This window comes from Lepisosteus oculatus, chromosome 2, assembly GCF_040954835.1.
Source record: "Lepisosteus oculatus isolate fLepOcu1 chromosome 2, fLepOcu1.hap2, whole genome shotgun sequence".
Taxonomy (NCBI): Eukaryota; Metazoa; Chordata; class Actinopteri; order Semionotiformes; family Lepisosteidae; genus Lepisosteus; species Lepisosteus oculatus.
Window position 1 is genome coordinate 32568857 of NC_090697.1, and position 19327 is coordinate 32588183.

Sequence of the window (19327 nt, forward strand, 5' to 3'; positions counted from 1 at the left end):
GGAAAGGCTGAGTTAGAAGAGGCTTCTTCTGAAAAAAGTCTTCTATGGACTTTTGGAAGAAGGTCGACAAGAGCTTTGAGAAGTTACCTTTAAAGTCACTATATAAAATATGATGATGATGATTATTGTTGTTGTTAGATGAAGCAATAGAAAAGGCAAACAAAATGTTATATTCTTGGTATTACTCACTAGATCATTTTACTCTTCAGTCTCTGTTTTCATTAATCATCAGGCACAGAAGTATTCAACCCAATTAACTCTGTACCACCCAATTCATAGTCTTCACTTCACTTAACACTTTAACAAACCAGGTTGTGGTAAATAGATGCTTAGATACTGTAGATGCAGCTGTCATCAAATTGCAATATTCAGTAATCACTAAGTCACACAGTAATCACAGAGTCTTCACTAACAACTGGTAGCTTTTCTCATCTTTCACAAATCTTCCAGCCGGGAATACGGCTCTGTAAGTGATAGTATCCCTGACACAGAAGCAGCCGGTTTGTTTTTCTCTCTCATTTCTCACTATCTGAGTCAGCATGTTTGTGTTGTTGGTAAGTACAGGGAGTACTCAGGAGCTCAACAGTTCTGGGATACTCCCAATATATACCCACACATTTACTTGTCTGTACATTAAATGAAACTCCACACAATAGACCTGAAACAAACAGTTTTTGACCTTTTTAATGAAGATGCCATTTAGTTTCCAAAAGGGCTATTTGCATTATAGGAATGTCCCAATATGTTCTGGTTCTCAGGAGCTGCTCTATTATTTGGCAGCATTTTCTTAGATTTTGCTCTTTAATAGATAGAACTGCACACAAAACAACCTGTGAGTTCAGCCTGTGCCTAGTGGACTCTCTCACTCTCAGCTGTAGGGCAAAGGAACGTTGCTTTGCCACATTGACAAGTGATGTCCCCAGACAGGAGCCAATAAGCACACAGAACCTAGATTTGGATTTGCACTCCAAATGAAGACTTTAAACTTTGAAACCCACATGGCTTATTAAATCAATATTTTCAGTTTACATTAGGCTGCAATACTTCAAAACATTCTAATCAAATTAATGTTTTACCTTTGGGAGGGAGTTATGGTTCATTGAACTATGAGATGATGAGTCTGTTCTTTGGCTTTCTGCTTTATACAGTAATTGTTGCGTATATAAGCCCTGGGTTTTGGAACCATGGGTCAATTTTCATAATTACTGAGGTTTGCAGAATAATTGAGATGAAGAGCAAAGGTTCAGTTTTACAGACAAAGAAATGATTCCTAAGAGATCCCTGTTCCTACTGTATGTATACAGTAGATGAAGAGGATGATATAAATTTAACTACTAACAGGTCTTGAATTGTTTTGCGACATCAAAGATTGAGTGTTCAAAGAACTGGGGCCTCTGAGTGGCTGAGTATCAAAGGTGCTTGTTCACAGTGCAAGCTGAACCCCATTGCCCAGACACTGGTAGAGTGGAACTGGAATTCTCCATGCAGTGCCAACATTAAACTGCTGGGTGTAGCGCTGGGGTTTGTAGGCCAGGATTGTCTTAACTCCCAGAGCTACAGTGAATCTTGTAATTCTCCGGGAACCAACTAGTAGACTAGGAGGATCCTTATGCGTAACCTTGAATCCCGCAGAATGCGGAGGAGCACAGGGACAATCTAAAAGACGAAATCCTGGGGCTAGGTCAATTAGGGAGGCAATGAGTCCAGCAAAAAGAGAAATCCAAAAGGCGTGGTCAAAAGGCAGGAGCAAAGATTTGGTACCAGAAGATCAATCAAAAAGGCTTGGGGGACTCGCAGACACACACACACACACACACACACACACACACACACACACACACACACACACACACACACACACAGAATTTGTGGAATATAGTGCATGTGAGAATGTGATGGGTTAAATTAGTAATGAGATTGTGAAACAGTGGGTTTGGGAATGCAAGGGCGTTTGTGAGGGAGAGTGCGGGGCGTGACAGTAATGTTTTTCTTATTTTTTGGGGTTATTTATGACTATTAGAGAGTGTTACAAATGGAGGTTACGAAATGAGAGAATACCAGGGAATAACCAAGTGGATTAGTCAATAAGTAAAATAAACAATCACAACCCTCAATTTGTAAAGCTTTCAGCCAGGAATATACCCAAGCAGTTGGTACAGTTACAGGTAACCCATATAATAACCCATATATGGTCCTATACATATGCCACATCCAGCCAAACTGTTCCCAGAACAACAGTAATAACAGTTGCCTGACTACACAGTTGTAAATAGTAAATTGGTCAAGTTAGAAGATGATACTGAATTAAGAATATTAGTAAACACTGTAGAAGCTGTTAAAGACTTATACTACAGTCAGACTAGCATACAACTAGCAAATTTATAAACTGTGTTTAGTATATTAAATGTGTATTAATATACAGACATTGAAGAGAATACAGTTCGAAAGTGTAATCTTGTTACAGCTTTGGGTGATTGAGAAGTGTCTCTTAGATTTTAGATAAAGTTTGTGACACTGGAAGAGTTAAAATGTCTAACTTCAAAGGAGAGAGGATGTTTGCTGATGTCTGGGGGGTCCCTTGAACAGAAAGAATGGTAAAGTTACTTTAGTATACCTAGGAAAGTTGTAGATTAATGATTTCCAAGAAGCAGGAAAGTAACAGACTACAGTATATAAGATGTCATGAAGGGAAAAAAGGGGAGGAAGAAGGAAGAAACAAGGAGAGAAGGGAGAATAAAGAGGAGTCCAGAGGAGTAGGGACTTGAAGCTTGTGCCAGGCGAGATCAACCAAACCTGATTGGAGCTAAATATTTGAACCTTATTAGAGCATGCTATTCTGTGTGTTTGGGGAACTTGGATTTCCTGCGTAAAAGATGCCTCAGTTAGAAACATCTTTCCTGATTAGGATGCATTTTATGGATATGGATATAGGCTCCCATTTATTTTGTGGCATCCAGGATGCAGAGAGAGATTTAACTGCAAGTTGCTTTGTATTTAGTTAGTAGGCAGCCCATCTCTCACGTGGCCTCTGTAGGCATATTAAGAGTTCAGTGCTTAGTAGCAGTCTGGGGATTTCTGGGTGAGCAGAATGTTAGGCCTCTGAAACCCATTGTCTGTAAATACTGTAAATAATGTAGCTTTGTGTTTTTATGTGTAGTGTTGTTTGTGTGTTTTATCATTGTAATAAATATTTGTTTCAACCAAGTGTGCTTGGATTATTACTCTTCTAACAAAGCTGTGCCAGAGGATAAAGAACGTGCCTCTAGTTATACCAGGCGCTCAGGTACTGTATATGGATAGAAATCACGTACCTGGGGTTTATGAATAATTTCACTTATTGACTAAACCGCTCAGTCAGTTCCTGATTTTCACCAGTTTCTTAACGTTCCATTTGTAATAATATGCACATCATTTTCATCCAGACATTATTGGGAAGCAATAAAAAAGGCATACAGAATATTAGTTTTTACAAATACAGCTTTTCAAAATGCATTGTAGAACCCACTGACACGATAATGTGACTGTGGCTTTGCTGTACCATAGTGTAGATTAGCTCTGTGTTTTGCTGGCCAAAGACAATAGATCAGTGGGACTTGTGGTGTATTAGATGTTAGAAAGAACATTAACATTCGGCAATAAAAAAGTACTTTTTTAAATCCACTTTGGATTGGAATGGAGTATTAACATGGAGTAATGTTACTAAAGGGTAATCTTGGTACATGAAAATAAAAATGCATTATTAAATGTAATGAACAATTTTAAGTTATTAATATGCATAAATATAAATATATAGCTGGTTGTGGTAGGGCATTCCACTTTTTTCATAAGCATGAGCATCTAATCTTTAACTCAGTCACTTGTGATTATTTTGGAAATGTTTTGAAATGTTTATTTAAAACTATTTTCTGTCATGATAGTTCCAATGGCTTATGGTTAAAAGCATTCTCCTTGGAATTCATTACGCTGCAGCCCCTGCAGTCTGAAAGATCGAAGATTGATCGAATTGAACACAAGATTATGACAATCCTGTACTGGTCTGGTGACCTTCTCCAATTTCTAACAGAATTGGTTTTCTGTTCACTATTGTACAGAACTGGTTCTGTGGTTTTCTGAACTAGACACCTGATTATTAATACAGAACATTTCTGGGCATGTACAGTACATCCACCTACAGTCATACCAGGAGCAACCAGGTGATCTTCATTAATCAAGCAGGGCATTGCCAGATCATTTGCCAGTCTTGCATTAAGAACATGTCATTTTTGTTTTTTGTTTGTTTATACAAATTGGTAAAGAACTTACTTTGCAATTTTATTTTCACTTTGTTCCTGGCAATTTTATGAAACCACAAACTTAGTATTTTGGTATCCCAGGGAACAATACTTCTAAAACATATCTCGATTGTGTTTTCATTGTGAATCACTAGATATACCTATAAAAATAAGGTGAGATTGGAACTGCCTCTCCAGCCTGTTGTTAAGTGTCTAGTAGTAAGAAACATAACAGATCTTTTTTTTAAGTTGTCTAAATCTAAATCCAATAATCATTTGTTGAAAAAAAAAAGAAATTGAAGTTCTACACCTGGCTTAAAGTATTCAAAAGTCATTTAATACATTGCAATAAACTACAATAACAGTCACAACAACTAATTTTTTAAAAATATATTTGAAAGTACTTTACTTCACTTGTCACAAAAAGTGTTTTCATGTTGAAAAGGGATTGAAAAAGGAAAGGGGATTATGTTTAAAACTTAATAAAGTGTTTTCACTGCTGAATAGATATTGATAATATCAAGTGAAACATCTGATTTGTACATTTCAAAATAATGCCCTTTTATACAAGTAACCACAGTTGAAAACTGTCAGTTCGTAATTAAAAAAAGAAACACTTTGAGGCATCTTTTTGATAAGCATCTCATTTTCTGACAGAAAGTTTCAATGGGGGTGTGTGGATGGACAACATTTTATTCTCACATTTTACAAAGATACCGGGTTTAGAATGCGTAGGAACATGTCTGAATCTGTCAGATTAAGCATAGATGCATATCACATCTGCATTTTTGAAGTACCTGACACAGACTTCTGGTATTACAGTTTATCTTTGTCATTTGAATATAACTGGATGGACAAGAAAATACAATTTGCAGCTTTGACATTCCTAAAGGGAACAAAATGTACAGAATGTACTGTGGACTTGAAAGTGAAGGAAAAGAGAAAGACTAGATAACAAAATACATTTAGTGTAAGCAATAAGGGCAATAACCTTTACCTACTGGCCTGTGTGATAAGGACATCAAAATAATAACTCATGAGAGTTCCCAAGAACTCAATCTATCAGATAACTATCAATCTAACAGTAGTAAATGACAATTAGTGCTTTGTGCATGGAAATGAAGAACACATCTACAAGCACATGGAATTAGATAGGCTCACCTATTAACAGTTATTGAAAGCTTTGTAATGTTAACTATTGGTAAACAATGTGTTGAATACTTACTCCACTCTTTATATAAGAAGTTGGTCGGTACATACCACTTAACCACAAATAAAGGTGAATCGCGAATAATAAACAAAGGTTTTCACCTAGTAAAAGTGTTCACAATTCTGAGAATAGGGTGCAGGCATTTTGACAGGAAAGATTGATGAGGTGTAAGGCAGAACTAACCACAATGCCACAGTGCCAAACCTAGTGTATGTATTATTTATTTAGTTGCTTCATGTCTTTGTATTATCTTTTTGTTTTGCTCACTCATACATTGCATTGTCTGTCATTGTCATTGTAAGATATTGTAACGCTTACGGCCGACAAGCACTGTGTGTAAGAGCCGGCGTACCAGAGCGGGTGACGTCACCGCCCTTCCCTGTGATAGCAGGACTACAGCTACTGGGCTGTAGCGAGATCTCTCTTTAGCTCACGGGGCTGGGTCGCTGCAGAAAGACGCGGAAGTCCCGGGTTCGAGCCCCGGACGGTGCAGGGGCCGACCAGATGCGGCAAGGGCGCCCGCTTGAGCCCCCGTTGCGTTACAATATTATTACTTATATTACTATTATTTACTGTTACATTGGGGGAAAGTCCATATGTCTGACGTTTAAGACAATAGACACACACCTCTATCTCAGGCAGGAAGCATCCTATATACTGTATGAAGAAGCTGTCCTCCTTTGCCCTGTAAAATCTTTTCTCTCTGCTAACCACTCTTTTTAGCTTATTTTGATTGATCTTGGTATTTTGCAGTACAGTATCACACATAATGGAATTTTATGTTCTCAGCATTTCTGTGACATTAGTTACTTTATGGCTTGATAATTGACATTGTGACCTGCAGAATTCTGGATTAGCAGAAAACTGACTTGCTCCCGTAGAAAAAAGAAACCTGGCTGTATCATTTTCCTTGCTAATTCTGGCAAGTTTTCCAACATAGTTCTGAACTTTGCAAAAGCCACTGGACTGCTTGGACTGCCAGCTCCAATATTATGGAAAGATTGTTTAAGACTTGATGCAGACATCAGAAAGAAGGATGAGGCCTGAGGATTCTGTGAGAATGTCTAAAGGTCTATAACAAACTGGGTAATACAAATCCTAGCCAGAGAACAAGGAGATACAACAGAGAGAGTGTATTTATTGCATTTTCTGTCTAATATTGTTCAGCGTGTACAATTCTAATAGAATTTGTGTAAATTTGTATGTGTGTTGTGAATCTCTTATTTTGAAAAGGCATTAGAAGGGATAGATACTAGTAAAAGGTAACACTTAGAATTAAATTATATTTAAATTATAATTTAATTATAGTTTAATTATAATTTTACACTCAGAAAAGCAAACACTTTTTGTAACTGGCATGACTGCAAAAAAAATCTATAGCATTATGCTGCAACAGAACACCTTGTTCCAGGCTCTTACAGTATATGCTGTCTAGAGGACAGTGGATGTGCATACTGTGGGCAGACCTGTAGTCCAGTGGATCTGAACTGTTATTGTAATACTGTTTCTCTGTGTTTTCTGTTTTTTGTGATTCTGTTCTCCTAGTCACTGAGGCTAACATATTCTTGTTATTGTAATTGAATGCTGGATAAGACCCTTTTAAAACCATTGTAAATCTCTGCACTCATCCTTTGTTTTCAGAAAAACCCTAATGTAGGTATGATTTATCAAAGAAATATAGCAAACAGAGATCTATCCATTCTCTCGTCAATTTGCTTATTCCACATTCCACATAGGTAAAAAAAAACCTAAACTCTTTTAATCTGTTCTTGACAGAAGAAGACTAGAGGGGAACCCATTCAATTTGTTTGGAGTCTCAATAATTAAGGGTAAATTATCTTGATTGAGACCAAAATCAGTATGAAAATCAGAAGACAAACACAAGTCACTCCATAACCAAGGTTGAGGTTGTGCTCCATTGCCCTCGCAATTTGCAGCACCACAATGTTTGGGAAGCAGGCTAGTACTACATCCTAGAAACCCATCAACACCTTCACAAGACCAGATAACAAAACCATGAAGACATCATGAGACACATGAAGTTGAAGATGATAGACATGTATATAACCAGTTGATCAGGTTGGTTACACAGGTTACAAATGTTTTATTTTATTTCACAGGGATTTAAGACTGAAAATGTTGTACATTATAGGAGATCAAATATAAAATCTTAATTTTTTTTTCTGGTGGAAATCTGTTATATATTGTGATGCTTCACTATTACATTATTAGGCTCCGATGTCGACAATCAGCTGACATTTTTAATTGTAATTTAACTTGTTGGGGCATCTTTTAAGGTGCTAAAGAGGTTTCAGCATTCTGAGGCTTCATGAGGAAACTGAATCTACTCTGCCTTATTATACACCTCCCACGAAATGTACAGTACACTGGCTTCCTGTCAAAAGTAGAAGAGACTCTAAGGTTCTCCTACTCACTTCACTCACAAGACACTGAATAGCTGCAGGTTATCGTAAGGGCTGATTGCTTGTGTACTGTCAGATCAAGTGCTGGACATCTGCTGATACAGGTCTTCTTGTGTGCAGCACCACACCACCTGAAGTCACTGCCCACACCCAGCAGAGGGTCTGCAACTGTTACCATTATCATCATTATTATTATTTGACTTATGTCACATCGCTCAACACTAACCATGTGTATTTGAGCTTGAACAGATTTCTTGCAAAGTTTTAAAGCAAACAAATTCCCTCAACAATAATTGGGGGAACATTTCAGTATTTTCTGTGTAGAGTGACTGGTTGATTTGTGCACAGATCATTCCCACTGCAATTACACTCTTAAACAATGCAAAGTAACCACCTATTGTTGCTTTTCTCCTGTAACACTACTGTATTCTCTTCCCTTTTGATGATGTTTATTTGTCATTGTGTTGTGTTTGACTGTGCTGTAAAACAAATTTCCCCTAGGGGACAATAAAACTCGAATTGAATCAGTTATTCAGATATGCATGAAAACACGACTTGCAGTGGGTGTACTAGTAGGCACTCTTTCCTCTGGACCTCAATCTCCCAACCAGCGCTCCAGAATGGTGACAGGGGACCCGGTGCTATTAGAGGTGCCAACCCTATAGCATGAGATATTAAAGTGAGGTCCTGACTACTTGGGACTTTTCAAAAGAATAAAGGTGTTAACTTCAATGTCCTTTCTTAGGCTTTTCTTTTTTAGGCTTTCCTAAAATTCCTCTTAATTCAAAAGGGCAACTAATCTCTCACTTTTCCACCCAAACTGCTGGGTAGAGGGGTGCTGCACTTTACCCCCCAAAAGACCATATTTTTGGAAATTCTAACAATTTTAGATATTTTTTCTATGTACTTATATATAATAATTACAGTTATTTTATGTTTTCTAACTCAAAATGTTGTGAAAAATAACCATGTTAACCACAATGGAATTGTATTTGCTTCTTACACAAAAATATTACTGTACAACAGTAAAACCATTAAGAGAGATTTTGAAAGAAGCCTTTCAATGTTACATGTTATATATTTTATTTTCTACCCAAAATTAAAATGACTACAATAGAAATTTGTGTATAATTAAGGAAAGAAAAGACAGAGGTGTTTAATGAATAATGTGAATAATTAGCTTTCATTTAAAAAATCTGTTAATTACAATTGAGTAAATTGATGGACTCACATACAGTAGGTTAATTGCAAACATTACATCTCAATAATAATGAAAAGAAAGTGTTATGTTCATACAGTATAGGCATTCCATCTCAGTAACACAGTTGCAATATGGTGAATCTGTTCTATTTTTTGGTAGAACGTTGATGAAGGAGAAAAGGAGAAAACCAAAAGATTTATTTGCAATTTCAGTGAATTAAAACTTCTGAGACCAAACTACTGCTTTACAATTCAATGATGGAATATAAGATATTTTAATTGTGGTGGGAATTCTGTAGTACTGTAACATTCACAAAAGCCTAGTCAGTAAGTTTTGCTAAACAGAATTGGTATAAAAATGTTTGAAACAAAAACAAAATAGCATAGTATTTATATATTTATAGTGAAGTTAAATTTTTTTTTTCAAAACATGTATATGTGCCATTACAAAGTCATTAAAATAATATACATAACCTGAGGAGTGAATAGGAGTGCATATCAAAAGAAACAGCCCAGGTACAGGTGACTACAGTTTGTATTGTAACATTTTTTTTCTTCTGTGCTTCTTATTTTAGCCCGTGATGATTTAGTCACAGATATCCCACACAAACGTCAGGGGAAAATCTTTCATTTTCTCCTGGAATATTTTGTCAAATTTTTCATTCTGAGCAACTGTAAAGTAGTTCTTCCAGTCTCCAATGGTCCCTGATTAAAAAAAAACAAACAGAAAACAATAAACAAACTGTACAAGAATCACACAATAATCTAATCAGATTATTACTAATCAGAAAAGCACAATTTTTTGATATTTTGAGACCATCCTGCATCTGACCTGGTTTACTATTAGATGACAAACAAATGTAATGTTTATTGTAAGGTAATGTAGGCACGACTGCTTACAAGTTCTGCACTACTGGCTTGGAGGATGGTAGCTTGGGGACCAAGTGGACTGAAGTTCTTAACTGAAGTTCGGGAGGGCTGACGACGGCCAAGCCATCCTCCCTAGCTCTTCAAAATCATAATCATTCCCAACATTACTTCTCAAAGTTATATATATAAAGTACCCAATAACCTCTTCTTCTTGCATTTCACCTGCTACATCCCTCCATCCTACCTGCACGTTAGCAGCTGCTTCTTGGTTTAACTTCTCACTTATCATGGGGGTCCTGCTCTCCTTGTCTGAAAGCCAGAAGGTTGACCCTCAGCTACAGCAAGTGGGTAATGCCAGACTTCACTATTCTAACTACTTAATAAACCCTCTCTGTTGCATCCAGTTCTTTTGTGTCACTCTTTGTTTATCAGGTGTTGGATGAGCACTGAGATGAGAGTGTGTCAGTTTCTCCAAACTACAGGAACTACAGGTTTTACATTTAATCTTTTCCAGTATCATGCTGTTAAAGACTTCAAAATTCTTTAACTAAAACCTCATGAGCAGTGAGACTGGAATATGTTTTTATCCCATCATTAAAAGTTAAAAGTTAGAAATTGAATCACGTATCAATTTTGGTTAAAATTACTTTGGAGTTAAAAAAATCACTGATACACACACCAAAATAAGCCATCAATCAGATTCCTTGTGAATATTTTAGTATTTAAGCGCAATATGTTTTGGCTTAACCTGCTTGGTTTGGGCATAGGACGAGGAGGCTCAACTACCAGTCAGTGAGAGGAGTTATCCAAGGGGTAGCTACAAAGTTTGAGATGAGGATGAGATGGGATCAATACAAGAATGTATGTGGGAAAGGGACATACTGTACACTGTATATAGCAAAAATCGGTCATGATTGTGATATAAAAAAGCTGGATGTAATTGACTTGTTTGTCTTTATCCCTCCCGAATGTCAGTTAAGAACTTCCATTTGTTACCATCTTATTTTTCATTTCTCAAAACTGTATTTTTTAAAATTAATTTTGAGTACCTTTTCTCATAAAAGCTCCCTTTCTCTGGTTCAGCAGGTCATTGGAGACTAACTGGTAGTTGGCTTTTGGATTGACTTTCATGTTTTTAAAGGTAGAGTGCTCCACAACATTGTTAATCTGTTCGTCATTAAGCTGCTTTCCCAGAAATTTGCATATTTTCAAGACTGAGGTCTTTATGTCCTTAGAAGAAAAATAAAAACAGAAACATCTCAGAAAGTCATCTGGTCATCTAAATCTGCCACGTAGTATTTATAGTCTGTTTGTTCTTTTGAGTAGTCAAAATATTAAAATCTGATAAGCCGACTAAGGAAGCAGCTATACCTTGGAATCAGGGGAACAAAGAAAATAGGAAAAATCACCACATATGTATGTGTAACACACAGAGATTGTTTAAAGCAGTCCATAAAGGTGGCAGATATATACACCTATAATATAAATAATATATAATAAATATATAATATATCCTTTCTTGTGAACGAGAAATATTAGTGATTCATTTTAGTGATTCAAGAGCAACTACTGTTTTGGTGTACAAGACATATCAGTAAACCGAAACTATCCACCTTTGTATCTTCAGTTATTTATGGTTAGATCATTTTAGCCTGTGTTAATATTATCACATCCAGTTATGCTATGTCTGGTTAGGTTATTTACATTGTATTGCTTGTTGGTTTGCCTTCTGTGCAACACAAATGTCAGCCCTTTGGCCTGGTCATCATTAAAAATTTGTTCTCATCTGACTTCCATCCATCCATTTTCTAACTAATTTATCCAATTCAGGGCAGCAGGGGAGCAGAAGCCTATCCTGGCAAGCAGCAGGTGCACGGCAGAAAACACCCTGGACAGGACACTAGATCATTGCTGGGCATACATAGACACACACACATTCACACCAGAGCCAGCTTCCCAGAAGCCAATTACCCTACCAGAATGTCTTTGCACTGTGGGAGGAAACTGGAGGAAACAGGGGAAACCCACATGAACTCAGGGGGAACATACAAACTCCACACGGATAGCACTCCAGGTCCAGAACTGAACCCAGGACTCCAGCAATGTGAGACAACAATGCTTACCACTGTGCTGCCCTCCTCAACTGACCTCAATGATCTCGTTAATAAAGGATTGAAGTCCTTTATTAATCAACAAAAAAGTATTTTTATTTGTGTCAGTGTATCTGAATCGTCCTAGATGATGATGTACCACCAGTATGGGAACATCTTTTTTTTTAAAAAAGACATTTATAAATTGAGCATGATAAATAAATGAAAGTATGCATCTGCATAACTATTTTTGAAATTTCAAATGTATGGCAATGTAGGCTTTTTTTAACCAAACCACACACCATTACATAAGTTTGAATGACTTATATTTTAAAGTAAGCTTGAATTACTTATTACATACTGTAGAAAGATGTTACTCAGTTTGAATGATTACCTTAATCATCTCTTCATATGTCAAGTACAGAAAGTTCATTTCATCTTTGTGGCTATACCATTCTTTGATTTGATCAAACCAGGAGCTGCCAAAAACTGTTCAATAAATGAGGTAGCATTATTAAAGACAATGCTGATTCCTTTAACAAACATCAATTTGCAATTGGGCAGCTAGGTAATTATGTACCTTTACCGCTTTCTTTCAGAAGGATTACAGATGGAATATACATGGAAGGTTTACAGATTAAATTAATGTAATCATAACATGATTATGTTAGTTTTATTGAATGTCCTATTAAATGCATTGTGTCTTTAAAGAAACTTGTTTAAAAAATACAAAACAAAAAATTATATTATATAGTTTTATTTCTTACACTGAATTAGGAAAGAAAAACATTAAACAGGTAAATCGACTGATGTTTAAAATAATAGAAACCTGCAGTTAAAGAACTGTAGTAAAATAGAAATTTAACACTGAAGAGACTGTCAAAGCAAGGTTCCATTGCAGAAACTCTGAAATCAATGTAATATTTGCTGTTAATGCACTTACCTCTTCCTTCCAGGAATTTATCAAAAAAATCCTCAAAGTTTTTTGGTGTCTCCAACATTACTGCATAGGAATGAAAGTGGTAGTATGACACCAGTATATCTTTTGGGTTTCTAGCTACATAAATTACCTGCAGAAAAAAAGTGCAAAACTTTAAGTGGGAAAAGATTGACTAAATATCGTACAGACCTTTCACCCCTTATATTTAAACACAGAGGGTATCACACTATGAATATGAAGAACATATTGAGAATATGATTGAGAATAGCTTTGAAATCCCTTACCTTAACATTTTGAATTTCATATCTGTTCCTTTTCAAGTACATCTCTCACAGAGACTATATACAAAACAATCATGCACAACCACAACCCCTCCGAAAGATCGGGTAAAGTACAAACCTTCCCCTTTTTTTGCCTTAGAGCCTCTGGGAGTATATTATATGGCAAATGAGAAACCCGGATGCGAGGTGAAGGAGCAGCCACAAAATCGTGCACTTTGCCTTTCAGCTCAATCCATGGAATTCTGTCGGAAGTTGTCTGGTTTTGTGTTGCACTGAGATCTCCACCTGCTTCAATCAAAGTCAGGATCTGTTGCATCCATATGGTCCCTATTATTTAGAACAGGAGTAAGCCAACATAGTCTTTATAATCTGTGAGATTGTTATTGCTCTGTATTTAATAGTTATGGCATGTATCAGCATTCTTTACGTGAAATATTGTGAAGAGACATCAGTTGTACCAAAACATCAAAAACAGGAATCCTGGTGGAATTCAATTGCATCTCAGCTCAGCTGGGAGAGAGGAAAATATGTAGTTTTTACAGTATATCAGACATGTCAAACTGTACTGTGGTTATGAACAATTATCATTTTGAGAAATGAATATGGTATCTGTGTTTTCTAAACTACTAGATAACCACTATAGTACAATATTTTGTAAATTGATGCCTTAGTTTTCTAAGAAAATATGATTGTGTAAAAGATGTCTGACAACTGGATTTGCCACATTCCAGTGAGACTACAGAACACTAAATTAAAACTGAATTCTATAGTAGATAACCCTGAAGGGACACAAGAAGGGAGACAAGAAGATTCAACAAGGAACATGTATTGGGCAATCTGAAAGTGGAACAGAACTCTCATCTTTATTTCTTCGGGTTTACTTGATTCATTCACACACTTCCTGTGTTCATGGACCACAGAGCAGATTTGTTTGTGTGCAAAATCTCGCATTCATCTTTGAGTAGTAATCTGAAATTTGTTTTTACCTGACTTTGGATATGTAACTACAAAGATATCAGAATCCCTGATTTCACATTTCTGCAGCTGATCCAGATCTTCAGCTGAATGAATATTTGATATTAGAAGAAAGTTTTTGTATGGAACAAGAGTATAGTCCAGCATCTGGTTTTCACTCTCAGCCATGGTGCCTAAACAGAAACCGTTAGCATGATCAGTAGTTATTCATCTTTAGTTATTGTATATGCAATCTGAAATCATGGCAATTCAGAACAAAAGTCTATTACCTTGTGCCGTATGTCTGCAATGGTAGAACTACAGTAATACTTTCTTTCCTGAGTTCCAGGACTCAGCAAGTGAGGAAAAAAACACTCAGGAATTTTAATGAGTTTCTTTATCCAGACCTTCATCCAGACCTACAGTAAATTGGATCAAAGGAACAAACAATCACTTTAATTATACAAGTGGAATAAAACACAGTTTGACTAAAACCAAACAACCCTTTGGCACTACTGTATAGCCCCTGAGGACCCCTTCCTAATTTGATCTCCTTTTAAATTTCCATTACTACAGAAATCTAATCATCTGTAACACCTTCAGTGTTCTTTTTTCAAGAATTGTCAAGTTTTGTTTATGCCGAGAATTGTCTTTTATAAGGCATAGATTTTCATTTGAGAACAAATCTTTGACAATGATTTTTATTCTTATTTCTGCAATTGTCAAACTCGTCTCACCATTACAACCTTCACTGCAGCACAGAAGGGGCTGAGGACAGGGAGTGTTCCAACAAAATAAAACCTGTCCATCCATCATCTTTTGATCAGTTGATGATTGCATAGTGCCCACTAGAATTGATATGAGGAGTGAATGCCTTGCTCCAGCAGTCCTTCTCTTGGGCACCTGACAGATCACAGGGACTGCTGGTGCACAGAAAGCTGAGGAGAGCCTGGCCATCTCGAAATCACCCAAACCCACCAGTGCTAGACCAGCTGTAAGGCCCTGCTTGAACGGAGATTTCCCCGGTGCCCTCAGAATCAAACTCGGGATATCTGTACTGCATGGCTCACTCAGCCATGTTCTCTGAATGAATAGTACCCTTTTTTTGGTATAAACAAACATGTATTGCATGCTTTTCCATAAAATGTTATGTTTTGCGTCCTGATTGTAGCAGAAGCTATTTAATTAATATTTAACTCGTATTATATTTGCTGTATAAGAACATATAGAAAGGTTATAACAAGAGGAGTCCATTCAGCCCATCTAGTCTCTGGCCTGTTTGGTTGTTATGAGCTAAATAATCCAAGGATCTCATCCATCTGTCTTTAAAAAGAAGCCAGAGCAACAGCTTCAATAATGTGGATGGTAACTTGTTCTATTCCCCCACCACCCTTTGTGTAAAGAAATGCCTACTATTCTCTGCTTATTCACCTTGTATACATAGAAGTACATACTGTACACATGAACTATATGCAGTGCTCCTTTCCAAAATCAATTTCATGCTGTCCTCTAATCTGTAACATAAATTAATTTCTTCATATTTTCTGATTAAGTCCAAGGAAAGTGCTTTGGCACAGAAAAAAAAGCATCAATAGTTATTGCAACATAACCCAGATTCAGTGCCCTGGTCAAAGTCTCTTTCTTGTTTTTACTGAACTTCACTTTACGAATGGATTTATTCCAGTTACTCAATTTTAATTTATTTTGCCTGGTTTTCAATTGGTTTTCATTTGTTTCAAGACTATTTCTAGATCGATCACCTATGAAACCTTCTAGTAAGATCTCCAGTTTTTGTAAAGATGTACAGTAAATAATTTAGTTCAAACAGTGTATGGGAATAATTTAGAGCTCAGTTTGTAACTAAAATATCTGTTATCAAAATTCCAAAAAATAGGATTTGGGAAAATATTTAACCTGAAAGCCTGTTTGAAACACTGTTTTCCTAAAACTCACTTATTCCTAAGTAAAAAAAAGGTTGACATTTATGAAGACGTTTGATTTATTCAGAGTTGGAACTTTACTATGTATGATACAGGAAGATCAACTAAAAATGTTTAGTACAAAGAAATTATCATTTTTGAAACTTAAAATATGAAGTTCAGGGATTTCTTTACAACATGATCATTGTGCTATACATTATGTTATGCCTTATGTGTAATTTGGAATACACAACTCCAGTGACTTTCCAATTGAGAGTAAAATAAATTGAGGCATATAAATTGCATGACCTAAACATATTTATTTAAAGTTTTACAGCTACTGTATACTAACAAAGGAGATGAATAGAACTGGAACTTTTATTCACATAATTTCTATCATTTTGATTGTAGGTTATATTGTGGGTTTTAGCTGTGGAAAGAGACTGAAGACACTTGTTTCACATTGAGCCAAATCTGCTTCATTTCTAAAGACAGATGAAATAAATACAATTATTTAGAAAGTTCTCTGTGGGGATATTATAAATGCCTCACATTGATTTTATCCTCTTTTCTGTCTCACTGAGAAGTATTGCACAATATTTTTTCAAGGATTATGTAGTACACCACTTGAATTACAAGTTTTTTTCTTCCTGAAAAAACATAGCAAAACACAAATCTTTGCCTGTTGCTTCATGCTACTAACAGATTTTGTAAATACATGTTTATGAACTCTCAATTTCTGTATCCACTGAATTCTAACATTATTACATTACAAAGTCTTTTGAACAATAACGGTTAAACTGCTTTGAAGCTGAAGTCCTGTGGTTATTTTTTTACCTTTTCCCACACTTGGAGAATAGGTTCTCCATGTGAACCAATGTATTATAAGTTACGGCAACTTAAAATTTTCTGTCCTGCAGATATGAATTTTGTTAACCTATCTTTTAGGTTAGTCAAGAACATGTATCGTATTATTATGTAAACTTGTATGGCTGCTCTGTATGCACACTGGATTTTGTCAAACACTTTTCTTGGCATGAAAAGGTAAACCCATTGAAGGAAACAATGTAATTTAAATAAGTCTGCACTTACTTATGCACAGCATTAGCGAGAAAGTTTTTGCTTACCTGTCATTCGTTATACAGCTGCCATTCTCATCGAGGTGTAAAAGAATTGGAGAGCTTGCTCCTCTTTTAAGGGTGGCCTTGCCACGATCAGATTACAATCACCTCGAGAAAAGACTATTGTCAGAGCCTGGGGCCATTCAAAGAAATAAATCTTAGAATAGATATGGGGAAACATGTTCAGCCTGAAAAGATGAGCGAGCTTGCAATGCAACTTCTGAAATGTTAAATACTGTATAAGAGAATGAAAAGCAACCATTTATTTGGTCTGCAAATATAAAAATATTATGAAGGTACAATTTCTCAAGTGATTCTTGAGTATAAATAGAAATGAGTATAGCAGTACCTGAGCAAAAAATGAGCTGGCTGTTATGTATTTAAATGAAAGCAAAAAAACAAAAGTGTGTACCAGTATTTAATTCTCTGGCACTTTAGCCTTCTCATCTCATAAAGTACAAGCAGACTAACTGGGTCACACACTTAACACTAAGACAAGGTACTCATTGTTTCAAGTTTCTAAAAAGTATAATATGATCGATTTCTATTTCATTCAAGGGTGCAAACAAACAGCAGACTACACATTTTGGCACAAAGTCTTCCTCAGATTTCTGACTGGTCAATGCAGTGCACACAAAAGTTTTCTTTTCTACCACACATAACTACTAGGGATTGATTGTACAGTACATACATTTTACTACTAATAACAATGGCTGTGATACTTGGAAACATAGTTCTGTTCTATAGAATAGATTTGACATTTTGTCACATTTAATTGATTTTTCTCTTTCTAGTATAATTTACATCAGATCACTTTAGGTTTCTGCTGTTGCAGATAACTTTTTTGCTTTCAATACAACAATTCTGGTTTTCTTGCTTGAATGGTAATATGTGAAGATTAATGACAGAATATATATACAGTATATAAGACTGAGCTTGCATTGGTTTGCTGGTGTAACTGCTTCTTTGCAAGATTACATTACAAAGGCATCTCTTAAGACAACTGTCATGTTTTTTTCCTAATATTAAGATTATGTATTTGGCACTGTCAACCCTGGCATTCATCATTTATTCATGTTTGGGGCTTTAAACTGAAACAACTAATGTGAGTAAATGAAAAGATTCAGTATTCTTTTCACTGCAATACCACTGAGTTTAGACAATACTATATGTTACAATTAGAATGAGTAAACTGACAAAAACAGTGTAATAAACAGTAATAATTATTTGTAAAAGTTCTATGTACATTTTAGCATTCCTATCATTGTGCTAAAGAAAGATTAACAAAAGAGATAAATTGTTCTGGGTAGCAATACTACATTCATTGTAGACACACCCTGTCAGAAATATGTCTCAAAGGAATTACGAAATACATGCTGCAGTAAAGGTACTGACAGAAGACGCCAAATCTAAAGTGACAAAGATTTGAAAATTAAATGGAGAAACTAACACAGATTAAGATTTGTACTGCAATTCAGACACATGAATCATCTTTTTCTTTCAAGAAACAACCCTCTGTCAATGGAATTAGCCATATTGCTAGTTATAAACAAAACATCAATCAAACACAGCTTTTTATAAACTGTCTTAAGCCAAAATAAGCTTTTCCTTGACTTAATTGCAGTCTTTACTTTTTCATATAGTTTTTTTCTCTTTTACCTGACACAAATGCTCAAATGATCTCTCCATAAAAACATCTTTGTTTGGCATTAAACAGTTCACCACCATCAGGTGGAAAACATCACTAAAAGAGTTAAGTATTTTATGTGATGCTTGGCACATCAAATCAAGAGTTTTTTTAAACTGTTTTGTTTTGAAAATATCTGTATGGATCTGTGTTGGGTAGCAACACTCCAGGCTCAAACTTGCAATCTGCAATATTCCACTAGATCAGGAACCACTGCAGATAACTCCAGCATATCTGATACAGCACTTGTTCAGAAACACACACAAAATATTTATGACAGTATGATTAATCTTCAAATGATGCTGATTGTATGTAGAAAGTAAATACTGTTAGCTATCCCAAGAATTGGCAACATAATCTT

The 19327-nt window shown here is 35.8% G+C and overlaps 1 protein-coding gene across 2 annotated transcripts; it reads right to left on the bottom strand.

The window, feature by feature from the left end:
- Positions 1-8962: 8962 nt before the first annotated feature.
- Positions 8963-17386, bottom strand: LOC102692865 (amine sulfotransferase-like). 2 transcript variants are annotated; one of them, XM_006626318.3, is made up of 8 exons: positions 17286-17386; positions 14530-14658; positions 14272-14433; positions 13404-13612; positions 13008-13134; positions 12459-12553; positions 11024-11204; positions 8963-9809 (listed from the first exon to the last, which is right to left on the bottom strand). In XM_006626318.3, the coding sequence occupies exons 3-8, from the start codon at positions 14426-14428 to the stop codon at positions 9691-9693; spliced, it is 888 nt and encodes a 295-aa protein (XP_006626381.1). In that variant the 5' UTR covers positions 14429-14433; positions 14530-14658; positions 17286-17386; the 3' UTR covers positions 8963-9690. The 2 variants fall into 2 exon arrangements, with proteins under 2 accessions (XP_006626381.1, XP_015211049.1); XM_015355563.2 differs by lacking the exons at positions 14530-14658; positions 17286-17386 and adding an exon at positions 13713-13795 and having other exon boundaries at positions 14272-14362.
- Positions 17387-19327: the final 1941 nt, after the last annotated feature.

Coding starts and splice junctions, on each gene's coding strand:
- LOC102692865 (XM_006626318.3), bottom strand. CDS start 14,428: ATGGCTGAGAGTGAAAACCAGATGCTGGACTATACTCTTGTTCCATAC. Junction 13,613..14,271: donor AGTTACATATCCAAAGTCAG/GTAAAAACAAAT, acceptor TCTAAATAATAG/GGACCATATGGATGCAACAG. Junction 11,205..12,458: donor CATATGAAGAGATGATTAAG/GTAATCATTCAA, acceptor TTTTCTTCTAAG/GACATAAAGACCTCAGTCTT.